Source organism: Borostomias antarcticus (assembly GCF_949987555.1).
Source record: "Borostomias antarcticus genome assembly, chromosome: 8".
NCBI lineage: Eukaryota > Metazoa > Chordata > Actinopteri > Stomiiformes > Stomiidae > Borostomias > Borostomias antarcticus.
The window spans coordinates 19,756,423-19,771,260 of record NC_140241.1 but is presented as its reverse complement, the minus strand read 5'-3'; the positions used below and the strand labels follow the sequence as shown (position 1 = coordinate 19,771,260).

General features: G+C 44.0%; 1 protein-coding gene across 1 annotated transcript in view; it reads right to left on the bottom strand.

Annotated features, from left to right (window-relative positions):
• Positions 1 to 14,838, bottom strand: part of sapcd2 (suppressor APC domain containing 2) — a gene marked incomplete at its 5' end in the record, with an annotated part of 32,024 nt that continues 17,186 nt past the window's right edge. The window contains 2 exons of the mRNA XM_084442706.1: positions 1 to 1,850; positions 2,093 to 2,197. Coding sequence (XP_084298832.1) covers positions 1,719 to 1,850; positions 2,093 to 2,197 — 237 coding nt within the window. The 3' untranslated portion in view covers positions 1 to 1,718. The remainder of the gene's footprint in view (positions 1,851 to 2,092; positions 2,198 to 14,838) is intronic.

Sequence of the window (14,838 nt, the reverse complement as noted above, 5' to 3'; positions counted from 1 at the left end):
AGGGAGAGCGTCAAACACATTCCCCCAGTTCCATGTTCCTCATCTTCAAGTCTCTTCTACGTGCAAACGTCTCTCCTACCTCCTTCACCACAACCCCTTGGCCTGCAGGCGTCCATGTCTGTTCAATGGGGTGACAATGACGAGCTCTCCATTCTAATGGAATGACATTAACATGCTGCTTTGCTACTCAAATGGTGGGCAGTGCTTCACGTAGGTCTCTGTAGGCCTTGGAGGTCGTGTGCATTTTGCTCAAATACAGAGAACAGGCAACATACTCGCATCCAATTATTCAATTTGTAATTTGTTACAGATGTGGTTCAGAGTTGGTTTCCAGGACGTGGACTAAATCTAATCTTAGATTAAAACACTTCTTCAATGGGAAGTGAGAAATCTCTCGTCACAAGGAGCCCAAGCTGTGACCAAGAAACCAACATGGCGTCTCACTGGAACAGAGCACGCTCAGATACCAGCAAGGCTTCAAAAACACATCCTGGGTCATCCTGCAACGTCCTTAAGTCAAACATTGAAACAATGTCTCAGATAAACAAGGGGGTCAAAGGTCAGGATACAGGGCAGTGTCAATCACAGAGTGTGGGTTCAAGGTACCTGATTGAAGTTGACCAATGAAAACGGTGCAGATGAAAGTCACAGCAAATCAAATTTGTCATTTCGTATATCAACATTTCAGACGCGTAATGGAAATCTATGGTTGCACTGTGCACAGCCTGGCTTCTTCATCTAGCGTACAGATAGAGCAGGAACAAATATACCCAGACATAAAATAACAGTGATCCAGCACACATCAACACAGTTCAAATTTACTTTGGTGATTTAATCCATATAAAAAAAATATTAGGGAAAATATTTTGCGCTGTGGCTTCCTCACGTTTGCTTTTTCAGACACGTTGTTCACCCTAATATTTTTTTTATCTGGATTAAATCACAAAGTCCAGTTGAACTCTCCTGGTGTGTGTTGGATCCCTTCTATTTGATTTCAAACGTGGAGTATCAGTCCAATAGAAAATAGCCCCGATATATAAAGCCTTTCTTGCAGCAGCTGTGGCTCTAGGTGGTCACCAGGGGTCCGGCAGGTCCTTGACCATTTTAGAGGTGAACTCCAAACCCAGCTATAGCTTATACTAAGTGGTGAAAGGTAAACAAACTCTTATAGACGGGGTCTAATATAATATAATGTGCTCTACGTTGCCTAGTAGGAAACAACAGACCACAGTAGATCCAGAGTGACCTGGTGAGGAAGTTCTTCCCCCGGTCAGGAGTGGTCAGGTGATGGTGGTCCGAGCCTGAACCCTGTGTGCGTATAGGGGCATGGTGAAGCCTGAAATAGGCCTCGCCCCTACCTAGGAAAAGAGTGACTCAGCATGAGGCGGGCTCTAGGACCCCTCCCCGGTAGGAGTGGTCAGGTAACAGTGGAGTAGAGGAGGACGTAGCCTGGCTTGAAGTGGAGTGGTCAACGGACTGGGTGGGTGTTGCCGTCCAGGGTCCTCCCCTGAGGAAGTGGTCAAGTGTGGGTATAGTCCAAGGTGCTTCCTTTCCAGACATGATCAATCAAGCACAGAATCTAAGAGTCTGGCACAGTTGTAGAGTTGTCGAGTCACATACAGTTGTCTCATACTGTAAGTGGCCTGCTCGGATGAAGCTGGGCATCGGTGTGATTGTATTATGGTCATAGTTGTGGTCAGTTGGTGGCTGTGGTCCGGTCAGATGAAGGTGGAGTCCATGGTGCTGCTGTCGTGCTGCGTGCTACGGGCGCGAGCCTCAAACAGCTGTTTGATCAGAGACGACTTCTCCTGCTCCAGCTGAGTGATCCTCTCACTCTTATCAGTCACCTCCTGCACCAGGAGAGAGAGAGGAGAAGAGAAGAGAAGAGGAGAGGAGAGGAGAGAAGAGAAGAGAAGAGAAGAGAAGAGAAGAGAAGAGAAGAGAAGAGAAGAGAAGAGAAGAGAAGAGAAGAGAAGAGAAGAGAAGAGAGAAATTGATAAAGTAGAGCAAGCAAGGAGAGGTCATTTAGAAGGTCATCCAGAGTTAAGGATGGAGTATGAAGGTCATTCTAAGGCAGGTTTAGAGTGCCTACCTGTGTGAGGAGGCGGTTCTGGTCCTTCAGTCTCTGGATGGCCTGAGGGGGGGCGGGGCCGGGGGCGGGGCCAGGGGGCTGGGAGCTGCTGGAGAGCACGGTGGGCTGAGAACCAGGGGATGGGAAAGAGGACTGAGAGAGAGAGAGAGAGGGGGGGGGGAGAGAGTGAGAGAGGGAGAGTGAGAGAGGGGGAGAGAGGGGGGGAGAGAGAGAGGGGGAGAGAGGGGGGGAGAGAGAGAGGGGGAGAGAGAGAGAGAGAGAGAGGGAGAGGGAGGGAGAGGGGGAGAGAGGGGGGGAGAGAGAGAGAGGGAGAGGGAGAGAGGGAGAGAGAGGGAGAGGGGGAGAGAGGGGGGGAGAGAGAGAGGGAGAGAGAGAGAGAGAGAGGGAGAGGGAGGGGGAGAGAGGGGGGGAGAGAGAGAGGGAGAGGGAGAGGGAGAGAGGGAGAGGGAGAGGGAGAGGGAGAGGGAGAGGGAGAGGGAGAGGGAGAGAGAGGGAGAGGGGGAGAGGGGGGGAGAGAGAGAGGGAGAGAGAGAGAGAGGGAGAGGGAGGGAGAGGGAGAGAGAGAGAGGAAGAGAGAGAGAATTATGCTTTCCCCCAGTCTAAACCACAGTGTAACTGATGTGGTTTCTGTATCCATATAAAGCTAGTTCAGGCTACAGTGACTCTGATACCAGTGTATATTTAGATAAGCTGCCCAACGTTGTGACCTAATAGGTCATAGAAGTTGAGGAAAGGTCAGAGGGGTCTCAATTGACTTGGTCAGCAAAGAGCCGTCAACAAACAGCTGTACGATTGCTTAATCAGACATTTGATATAGGTCAGTCCCCGAGTCTAATCTGGAGGTGGGATCAGGTTGATGCGGCAGAATACTGTGGCACTATGATTTATGGTTCAAGACTTGTCGCTCATAATAGGGACAACCTAGAATGACCAATCACAAGCTGGAACTGATTACTGTCCAAGGACATGCAGGCGTACTGGCCACACCCACAGTAAACGATATATAAGTGAAGACAACTGATGTGAATGGGAGCTTTTGTTAATTGTGTTAGCTTGATTAGCTTCATTAACTTGGTAGCTTTGTAGCTTTAAGCTGTTAGCTTTAGCTTAGCTTAGCTTAGCAAGCTAGCATGTCAGCATGCTAGCTCCACCTGTTGTCCACGTCATGCTAGTCTGCTCGTCTGCTGTCACGGTATGGTAAATTGTCTATTCCTGTTACGTAACTGTTTTGTAATAAGCTATGTGTCAAATATATATTGGACCATGCCTAAAGCTTGGTTGCTGTATTGTGTTTTGATATGCTTATTCTATGTTAAATAAACATCAGAAAGATTTCTCTTCTCTACATTCATTGATCAGTAAGGTTTTAATCAAGGTTCCTCACATCAAAAATGGCGTTGTCGGCAAGAATTGAATATATTAAGCTATTATAAAACTAAAAGCTCTGATAAAGGCGCAAAATAAGTATTTTACCTATGCAAACAGCGCGCAAAATAACAATTGTATAGGGCATCTGCTTTAATGTGCTGAATCAAGAGTCAAGTATAAACTAGGGCTGCGAGCAGCATTGAGCGGGCCCTCGCACCCCACGCGCGTCGGGGTGCGGCGCCGTTAAAGGGTGTGCTATTTCGGTGTGCAATACTGAGAGAAACTTCCTGTCACCAGTAGGTGGCGCTCTAAGCGTGACTCAATACCGACGCATAGATGTGTACAGGACGGTACCTTGATGAAGCGTGAGAAATGTTGAGTAAATCGGACAATGTATGTAGGAGTTATGATGACTTCCTGCTTGACCTGTAGGCGGCGCTATAAGTATGACTCAATACTGACGTACAGATGTGTTCAGGACGCGACCTTCATCAAGCATGAGCAATTAGGAGTAAATCGGATAACGTATGTAGGAGTTATGAGTACTTCCTGTTTCACCAGTAGGTGGCGCTGTAAGTGTGACTCAATACCGAAGCATAGATGTGTTCAGAATGCGACCTTCATGAAGCATCAGCAATTTGGTGCAAATCGGATAATGTATGTAGGAGTTATGAGGACGTACTGTTTCACCAATAGGTGGCGCTATAAGTATGACGCAATACCGACACATAGATGTGTTCAGGACAGAACCGTCATGAAGCGTGAGAAATATCGGACAAATCGGATAATGTATGGAGGAGTTATGAGTACTTCCTGTTTCACCAACAGGTGGCGCTATAAGTATGATGCAATACTGACACAAAGATGTGTTCAGGACAGAACCGTCATGAAGCGTGAGATATATCGGACAAATTGGATAATGTATGTAGGAGTTATGAGGACTTCATGTTTCACCAATAGGTGGCGCTATAAGTATGATGCAATACTGACACATAGATGTGTTCAGGACAGAACCGTCATGAAGCGTGAGATATATCGGACAAATTGGATAATGTATGTAGGAGTTATGAAGACTTCCTGTTTCACCAATAGGTGGCGCAATAAGTATGATGCAATACTGACACAAAGATGTGTTCAGGACAGAACCTTCATGAAGCGTGAGATATATCGGACAAATTGGATAATGTATGGAGGAGTTATGAGGACTTCCTGTTTCACCAATAGGTGGCGCTATAAGTATGATGCAATACTGACACATAGATGTGTTCAGGACAGAACCGTCATGAAGCGTGAGATATATCGGACAAATTGGATAATGTATGTAGGAGTTATGAAGACTTCCTGTTTCACCAATAGGTGGCGCAATAAGTATGATGCAATACTGACACAAAGATGTGTTCAGGACAGAACCGTCATGAAGCGTGAGATATATCGGACAAATTGGATAATGTATGGAGGAGTTATGAGGACTTCCTGTTTCACCAATAGGTGGCGCTATAAGTATGATGCAATACTGACACATAGATGTGTTCAGGACAGAACCTTCATGAAGCGTGAGATATATCGGACGAATTGGATAATGTATGTAGGAGTTATGGGGACTTCCTGTTTCACCAATAGGTGGCGCTATAAGTATGATGCAATACTGACACATAGATGTGTTCAGGACAGAACCGTCATGAAGGGTGAGATATATCGGACAAATTAGATAATGTATGGAGGAGTTATGAGGACTTCGTGTTTTATGGCGAAATGTCAAACTTTGGCGGGGCGCCACGGCAAGGGTGTTTTGTGAAAACTCAATTTTTTTGATAACTTTTGATCACAAAGGTCTTAAGATGAAGCTGACCCGATATGAAGTTGATCAGATGAAATCTGTAGGAGGAGTTCGTCGAAGTACGAGGCATGGAAATGGTCAAAACAAGGACAAAATGGCACATTAAGAGCAAAATGGCGGACTTCCTGTTGCATGTTGGGTATAGCTCCAAGAGACATTTTAGTGTGGCTCGATGAAATACATATGCCCACCGAATTTCGTTTGCCTACATCAAACTGAAAGGTGGGGCTCGCCATTTTAAACTTTCCAGGGGGCGCTCTTGAGCCGTTTTGCCACGCCCATTTCCGTCACCAATGAAATATACGATTTTCACCGGGACTGATGTATCTGCAAAGTTTCATCCGTTTTCATCGATGTTTAGGCCGCCAAAAAGGCATTTGTTTGGGGAGAAGAAGGAGGAGAAGAAGGAGAAGGAGAACTAGGGCTGCGAGCAGCAGTGAGCGGGCCCTCGCACCCCATGCGTGTCGGGGTGTGGCGCCGTTAAAGGGTGTGCTATTTCGGTGTGCAGTACTGAGAGAAACTTTCTGTCACCAGTAGGTGGCGCTCTAAGCGTGACTCAATACCGAAGCATAGATGTGTTCAGGACGGTACCTTGATGAAGCGTGAGAAATGTTGAGTAAATTGGATAACGTATGTAGGAGTTATGAGGACTTCCTGTTTCACCGATAGGTGGTGCTATAAGTATGATGCAATACTGACACATAGATGTGTTCAGGACAGAACCGTCATGAAGCGTGAGATATATCGGACAAATTGGATAATGTATGCAGGAGTTATGAGGACTTCCTGTTTCACCAATAGGTGGCGCTATAAGTATGACGCAATACTGACACATAGATGTGTTCAGGACAGAACCGTCATGAAGCGTGAGATATATCGGACAAATTGGATAATGTATGGAGGAGTTATGAGGACTTCCTGTTTCACCAATAGGTGGCGCTATAAGTATGACGCAATACTGACACATAGATGTGTTCAGGACAGAACCGTCATGAAGCGTGAGATATATCGGACAAATTGGATAATGTATGGAGGAGTTATGAGGACTTCCTGTTTCACCAATAGGTGGCGCTATAAGTATGACGCAATACTGACACATAGATGTGTTCAGGACAGAACCGTCATGAAGCGTGAGATATATCGGACAAATTGGATAATGTATGGAGGAGTTATGAGGACTTCCTGTTTCACCAATAGGTGGCGCTATAAGTATGACGCAATACTGACACATAGATGTGTTCAGGACAGAACCGTCATGAAGCGTGAGATATATCGGACAAATTGGATAATGTATGGAGGAGTTATGAGGACTTCCTGTTTCACCAATAGGTGGCGCTATAAGTATGACGCAATACTGACACATAGATGTGTTCAGGACAGAACCGTCATGAAGCGTGAGATATATCGGACAAATTGGATAATGTATGGAGGAGTTATGAGGACTTCCTGTTTCACCAATAGGTGGCGCTATAAGTATGACGCAATACTGACACATAGATGTGTTCAGGACAGAACCGTCATGAAGCGTGAGATATATCGGACAAATTGGATAATGTATGGAGGAGTTATGAGGACTTCCTGTTTCACCAATAGGTGGCGCTATAAGTATGACGCAATACTGACACATAGATGTGTTCAGGACAGGACCGTCATGAAGCGTGAGATATATCGGACAAATTGGATAATGTATGGAGGAGTTATGAGGACTTCGTGTTTTATGGCGAAATGTCAAACTTTAGCGGGGCGCCACGGCAAGGGTGTGAGGTGAAAACTCAATTTTTTTGATAACTTTTGATCACAAAGGTCTTAAGATGAAGCCGACCCGATATGAAGTTGATGGGATGAAATCTCTAGGAGGAGTTCGTCGAAGTACGAGGCATGGAAATGGTCAAAACAAGGACAAAATGGCACATTAAAAGCAAAATGGCGGACTTCCTGTTGCATGTTGGGTATAGCTCCAAGAGACATTTTAGTGTGGCTCGATGAAATACATATGCCCACCGAATTTCGTTCGCCTACATCAAACTGAAAGGTGGGGCTCGCCATTTTAAACTTTCCAGGGGGCGCTCTTGAGCCGTTTTGCCACGCCCATTTCCGTCACCCATGAAATATCCGATTTACACCGGGACTGATGTATCTGCAAAGTTTCATCCGTTTTCATCGATGTTTAGACCGCCAAAAAGGCATTTGTTTGGGGAGAAGAAGAAGGAGAAGGAGAAGGAGAAGGAGAAGGAGAATAATAATCCTTCGAGTTTCAATAGGGCCTCGCACCGCCAGTGCTCGGGCCCTAATAATCCTTCGAGTTTCAATAGGGCCTCGCACCGCCAGTGCTCGGGCCCTAAAAATGCTTAATCAGTGAAAGAACCTGTTATATGGAACTGGTTAAAAAATGGTCAATGAATGTTGAACGAGAAAAATGCCAGGTATTCAGCTGTGTGGAATGTGCATGGGTTTTTCAATTAATATGTTTAAAAATTGTCACTGTAACCAAACAGGAAAATGATGCTAAAAAGTTGTACAAATGAGCAACAGATTGCCAGTCAGTGCTATTTCCCAGAATTTGATAAATTTGGAATGAGTGGATTAGTTAGATATTCCTCAGGAGTGAATGAGATACAGGCGCGAGATAAGAGCTAGGGAATGAATTGATGACCGCTGGCGGGGTTTGCCAGGACTGGCGGGTTCATCCCCTGCGCCGAACTTGAAATTTTAAAAGGTTCCAGAAAATAAGTGACTGTAACTCGTTGGATGAGCTGATTACGACCACTGCAGGGTCGAGGCGTGTCTCCTTGGCAGCAATAAGTCGAATAAATACGATTCCAAGGTTAAAAACGGAATGTATGGGAACAAGGATCTGATTTCATGGAAAAACAATGAGAACAGTCATTCGGTCGGAAACAATGTACAGGTATACCGTACCTAATTGACAGTTTTAGCCACAATTTCACGGATACAAACACCAGGACACAAAATTCGAAACAGCAGTGAAATAGTGGTTATGGTAAACTACAGAGTATGTTATATAGTTGATAGTGTCGAGAAAAATTCAGAAACAGCAGAGTGACGATTTGCATGGTCAAAAAATGTTAACCTCAATGGAGCACACACACACATACACGCACGCACACACATATATGTAACGCACACACATACGGGCGCTTACGCACATACAAACATATTCACTAGAGCCAAGACATTCCAAGAAGGAACACTCTGTGAATAAAACTAATACTGCATGATTGAGTGCTGAACCGGCCAAATATGACCGGAACAGGTGGCTGTGTGAGTGCTGAAAAAAATGATGCAATAATGTCTATGTCATAAGAATAACTGTAACGATGCTTAAAATGCTAAGCGCTACAGCTATGCTAATGTGCTGAAACTTACTCATGAACTAAAAGCCAGCTGATCTGAGTAAAGTGCTATTATAACGCTTTTGAGAATCGCTCTGACTGCTTGAGATGAGGAGAGTGAGAGGCTGGTGGGAGCATGAATCTGCCGGTTGGGTGTGTGCGTCGGTGGGTAATTTACACACACTTCTCAAGGCACCAAGAAGCTATTAACAGCACAGGCTCAGGCGGGCAGCCCCCACCTCTGCTGCTCACTCTCCCTCTCTCTTTCAAAACTACTGTAACCAAAAAAGAAGATCACAGGAGAGTAATATTGGATTAAGCCAAAACTATGATTAGTTGTTAGCAAATTATGATATGAAACTATTGAAACTGCAATTTGAAATACCCTGAATATATATATATATATATATATATATATTATTTAAAATAATAGGGAACTTGCTAATAATGACTGAGTACTGTCTGCAATAATGGGCCTTGTCTCCCCAGACGCTCGGGACACCTATTGTCATGAGAAACCAAAGGAAGGACAGATCACCAGCTTACCTGGTGTTCTGCAGGACATTTTGTAAATGGCTCGGTTGTCATGAACCAAGAAGGAAAAAGTATACCCCCCCCCCAGCACAGCTGGAAGACACTCAGCGGCCACAACAGGTATATACAGTACTGTTTTAAGAATTGGCACTGTAACGTGTATAAAATAACGTAACAATACCAACGTTATCAGAATCTACAGAACAACAGACTACTTAAGGAAATATTGCTGTAATGTGTGTACAACATAACAATAATATGACTTCCTAAGAGTATTGTTCCAGAGTAAGGAGAGATGAAGTCGTGAAGAGTAAGGAGAGACGAAGTCGTGAAGAAGAATCGATTCCTGTGCGTCTACCAACGTCGTTTGATTGGGCCAACGCCGTCACCAGTGGTGAATGGCGCGCAGATTTAAGACAAATAACTGACCCAGTGATTAATTGGTTAATCGCCTGGGTGCCACCGCTCCACGTCTTCCATCTTGCAGGCCATAGAGAGGCCTTATTGGGGTTTCCGGCCGGAACCTCAATAATACGGCAACGCTGTTTAACATCTGTGAAGTGTATTTTTACCTGCAGGATGGACAGAGCGGCCGTGGTGAACCAGCCATTGGGTCAAGCAAATACTACATGATACATAAGAAATGTTATCTCCACTGGAGAGAAATATTTCTATTGACATACAATCTAATAAATGACTGAACTAATTTGTGAGGTGCTCTGGAGCTAAGGTCCGTTCTACGATGGGATTGTATTGTCCATCGTGGCTGACGTCCGAGAGCTGGAGACTAACCATCATTAGGGAGGGGGATTGGGCACCCCTGGACCTAGTGATGAACAGACGGGAGCGGAACCGCGAGGTCCCGAGGGCACGCTAAATCGTTATATAGTGCTGGGGAGAGGACTGAAGGCCCCCGTGTCTGGTGAAGTATGAATTAACATACTGCTCTGGTACCGTCTAGTCAGCACTGTGTCGCTGTTAAGGGTGGTTGGCACTGTGTGGTACGTGGATGACAGTCCACACCTAGCAGAGGGGCGTGATAGACGACCTCTGTGAATAGGCAAGGCTGGTGAAAACGGTCAAAGTTCTAATGTCCATAGCCAAGTGGAATTAGGATCAGACCGTCGGTTCTGAGCTGGGTGACTAACAATCATTACAGTGTCCGGGATCGCTATCGACTGGGTCACCGGCCGGTCGGGTCGCAGATGGCAGTAAGACCACGAGATGGCCGCCGCGCTCGGCTCAATGTACAGTCAGGCCACTACAAGCCAAAAGCGAATGTGTTAGTAGGCGAGTAGTGCTTCTGTGATCGGTGGGCTTTGAAAAGAAGACACCGGGAAGCAGAAGGTTGAGTGCTCAATCTGGGGGAGCCCGGGCTGAGGCCTCAAAAGGGAAAGGGGTCTAGCCCAGGACTGCGCCCTGGGTGGGAGGTCCGAAAGACTCAAGCGGACTACACTGAAGAGAGGATCAGGTGAGCTGTGAGTGAGTAGCCAATTAACCAAGTAACACGCTTAACCTGACTGGAATTTACTATTAAAAAGTAATAGGGGAAGCGTAGTGACTATAGTAACGACTATAGTGACTATTACATACCCCTGTTGGGAAGGTAGGCACTGACTATTATTTGAGTTATAGGGAAAGCAAGAAGCAGTAATCAAGTGAACTATTTAAACTCAGTAGTATAGGAGGGACAAAGAAAAGACTAGTGTGTACATGAGGGCAAGGAAGAGAGAGTAAATACTATTTGCTAAATTATATTCTAGACTAACCATCCGAAGCGAAAGACTCATTGGAAATCTAGTGCCCTGCAGGGGAAGAAAATTAGTAATATTTTATTTTCAGCAAAGTCATTTAGCAAAGAGAATTATAAAATCATTCTTTTAATAAAAACATTGTCCCAATTAGTGTTTGCTCTTAGCCAGGGTAGTGTTAAAAAGCAGGGCAAAACATTGTTTAGTATAATTTATATTTTTTATTAGGAAATAGATGTAAAATATTAGAAATAGGTATAGAATGTTTTTTAGAATAATAACGTTAGTTTTTATAAGCTGAATTGTTGCTAGAATAATTTATATTTTTGAAATTTTTATTTGGACTGTCCAAAACGTAATCAGTCGATTTTTACTCACTATTATCACCAGGAAATAATGAGAGAAAGGTATGTGGAGAGAAAATCAATGACTATATGATAAATTGAACAAATTGTTATATTACACTGTTGTTATACAATTGTACTATTGAATAAGGAATTTGTTAATCTGTTGTTTAAGTCTCTGTGTGCAGCAGAAATAAAATTGGAACCAGACCAGTCGCGCAGCAATGGAGGTCAGGATACCAACATGAACTGTCTGTATGGTAATTAAGATTTAAGCGCAATCAATTATCATCAGTATCAGTACCAGTGAGATTGTTGTATTTTTACTTTCATCTTAGCCGTGTACTAACAAAGTACTATACTGTGGTGTTAATTTGTGTGTTTTTAATTCAATCCAAAGGAAGATAGAGCAACATGGCAGAACTAAAACAGAGCAGTACACCAATGCCAAGACAAGTGTTGAGCACACATGCGGAAATTGTCCTGGCAGAAAGGAAACTAGATCTCTTTCTAGCCTGCATTTACCACTGTGTGAAAGACAAGTGTGATTGTTGACCAATGTTGTCTCTCTCTCCATTACAGAGAGGGGGCGGGGTCAAGGCAGTAGTGAATGGAGACAGGCCACAGCTACAGGAAGTAGGTAGAGGAGAGAGCGTCAGAAATTATCGACAGTTCATTGTTTGTGAAACCTCATCATACCCCAAAGGCCAGGTGTGACCATGAGACATGCTGAGGTCATCGCCCAAAAGAATGTGTACCCCAACGAGGCTGGCGCCAGACGGGGGAGGTGATTGACGGGTGAGCCCGGCGGTTGGACTGTGGGGTTCCGGCGGCTGGACAATAGGGTCCCGAAAGGAGGCCTATAGTTCAGGTGCGTGGAACATGGAATGTGATGCCGCACGGGGCAAGGAGGAAGGAGAATGGCGCCTTACCCCCAGCCAGACCTCTGGGAGGGACACAAAGGAAAGGCCAGGGGATGGGGTTTAAAAAAAAAAAAAAAAAAAAAAATACAATAAAAAAATAAATAAAATAAAATAAAATTAACAGTGAAGAAAGATAGCTCTAGAACGCCAGGAGAATGGACATTAATTCTGCTATGAGTGGTCAATGCTTTATGCTCAACTAAGAAATTAAATTATTGATTACAGTCCCCTACTGGATTACAATGACTGAATTCATTGATTGGCCAAACTGAGCAACTGTTGCTGAAGTTAATGTTAAATTATGAAGAAAAGCAAACAAACTGGCTACATTAGATCTTCAGACTGTCATTCACAAACTCAGTGACCAGATTGTCATTAAAATTGAGCGACAATGCATCAAAATGTTTTACAATACACAGTACTGTCAACAGCTGTCTCTTTAATTTGTTGAATATATTATGAGACTCTGATCACTTAGGCCACTCATCCACACTTTAAAGAGCAGACCATCATTATATGATGCAACGTCTATTGTTGTATCCTTTGTTTCAGTGTATACTTTAATCAACAACGATATTTCATGGGCTATTGCATATACCACACGTTCAGTGTTTTATGATGACACAGACGGCTTAGTCTATTTGAAAAACCAAACGTCAGTTGTTGTTAATTAGCTCAGTGAGATAGAGGATGTTGCTTGGTGTCAGAAGTTACAAGGTCAATCCTCAACTGATGCAAAATGAACATTGAAATGTCAACTTTCTTGTTGTCTTCATATTCTCTTGCTCATTGCTCCAAAACTTGCCTGAAATTGCCTGGCCACGCCTCATCGTTGCGTAGCAGCTTTAGGTGTGGTTTGATTTTGGCAAGGTTCATTTAAACTCAAGTTAAAGTTTTAAATAAGTTTTATTTTGATACCAACCAAGCAGCAAGTTTAAGTTAATGTACAGACAAGGCGCTGGTCCGAAATTTATCTGCACAACAATTTTATCAGAAATGTATAATAACGTTAATTTTTAATTGGAACAAGAAAATTGCAAATGTTTTTGCTGATAAGGAAAAGGAGTAAATGTGGTTGGAATTGTACCCTAACTCCTACGCTATGCTGAGTTCCAGTCTCCCCTCTACCCAAAAGTGAATGTGGACATCTGTAACCTCTCCATTGTGCTGAGTTCCAGTAACAATGGAACAAAGTGACTCTTGAGCCAAAGACCATCAAGGAAAGGCGTCTATGGAGTGCCAGTCTACCCAGTCTCCTCTACACTCTACTGGACTGATCGGACAAAGGACACTCCTATGCCAGGGAGTGTGGGTGTTAAGGATCAGACGGGTGGTAAAGGACATTCCTATGGATGCCATCAGACGAGTGGCAGAGGATTAGACGGTGACCATCAGACGGGTGGCAAAGGACTGGACGTGTGCCAATGGATCAGACGGGGGAGGAGGAGAACGAAGGACCTCAACGGACATCGCGAGGAGGCAGAAAAACATGTCCGTAAGAATGACTTGTCTTAATGAATAATCACTAATATATACATATTGTCATTAGTTATCTGTAACAGGACGAAGCAGATTATTTATCTGTCAATGTACGAATTTTTGTTTGTTTTGTTTAACAGTCTTAAAAGTGTTTAACCGTTTTATGTTTCAAGTTTTAAAAAGAAAATGGTTAAGAACTGTGTGACTAAAATGTGGGTTTCCTCTCCACATGTGTTCGAGAAACTCTCTCTCGCGAGATGGCTTGGCTGTGGGATCTGGACAAGGCAGTGGAGACTGGCGCCAACTGTCCCCTGAAAATTGAGGGCGAAGACGCAGGACTCCGCTCCCTACTCCAACCTACAGACAAAGCTAATGTTTTCTGAATAACAAACACAATTCTTTTGAAAATTGACTGTGTTTTTGAGTTAGCATCTATTGTCTGAAGTTATTGTTTAATGTTAATTGTTGTTTTATTGACATTTTTGAGTTAAGCTAGCAGCCGATGGTGAAGTATTCACTGTGACAGTCGGAAGACTGCCAGACGGGGGTCTGATGTGGTTTCTGTATCCATATAAAGCTAGTTCAGGCTACAGTGACTCTGATACCAGTGTATATTTAGATAAGCTGCCCAACGTTGTGACCTAATAGGTCATAGAAGTTGAGGAAAGGTCAGAGGGGTCTCAATTGACTTGGTCAGCAAAGAGCCGTCAACAAACAGCTGTACGATTGCTTAATCAGACATTTGATATAGGTCAGTCCCCGAGTCTAATCTGGAGGTGGGATCAGGTTGATGCGGCAGAATACTGTGGCACTATGATTTATGGTTCAAGACTTGTCGCTCATAATAGGGACAACCTAGAATGACCAATCACAAGTTGGAACTGATTACTGTCCAAGGACATGTAGGCGTACTGGCCACACCCACAGTAAACGATATATAAGTGAAGACAACTGATGTGAATGGGAGCTTTTGTTAATTGTGTTAGCTTGATTAGCTTCATTAACTTGGTAGCTTTGTAGCTTTAAGCTGTTAGCTTTAGCTTAGCTTAGCAAGCTAGCATGTCAGCATGCTAGCTCCACCTGTTGTCCACGTCATGCTAGTCGTCTGCTGTCACGGTATGGTAAATTGTCTATTCCTGTTACGTAACTGTTTTGTA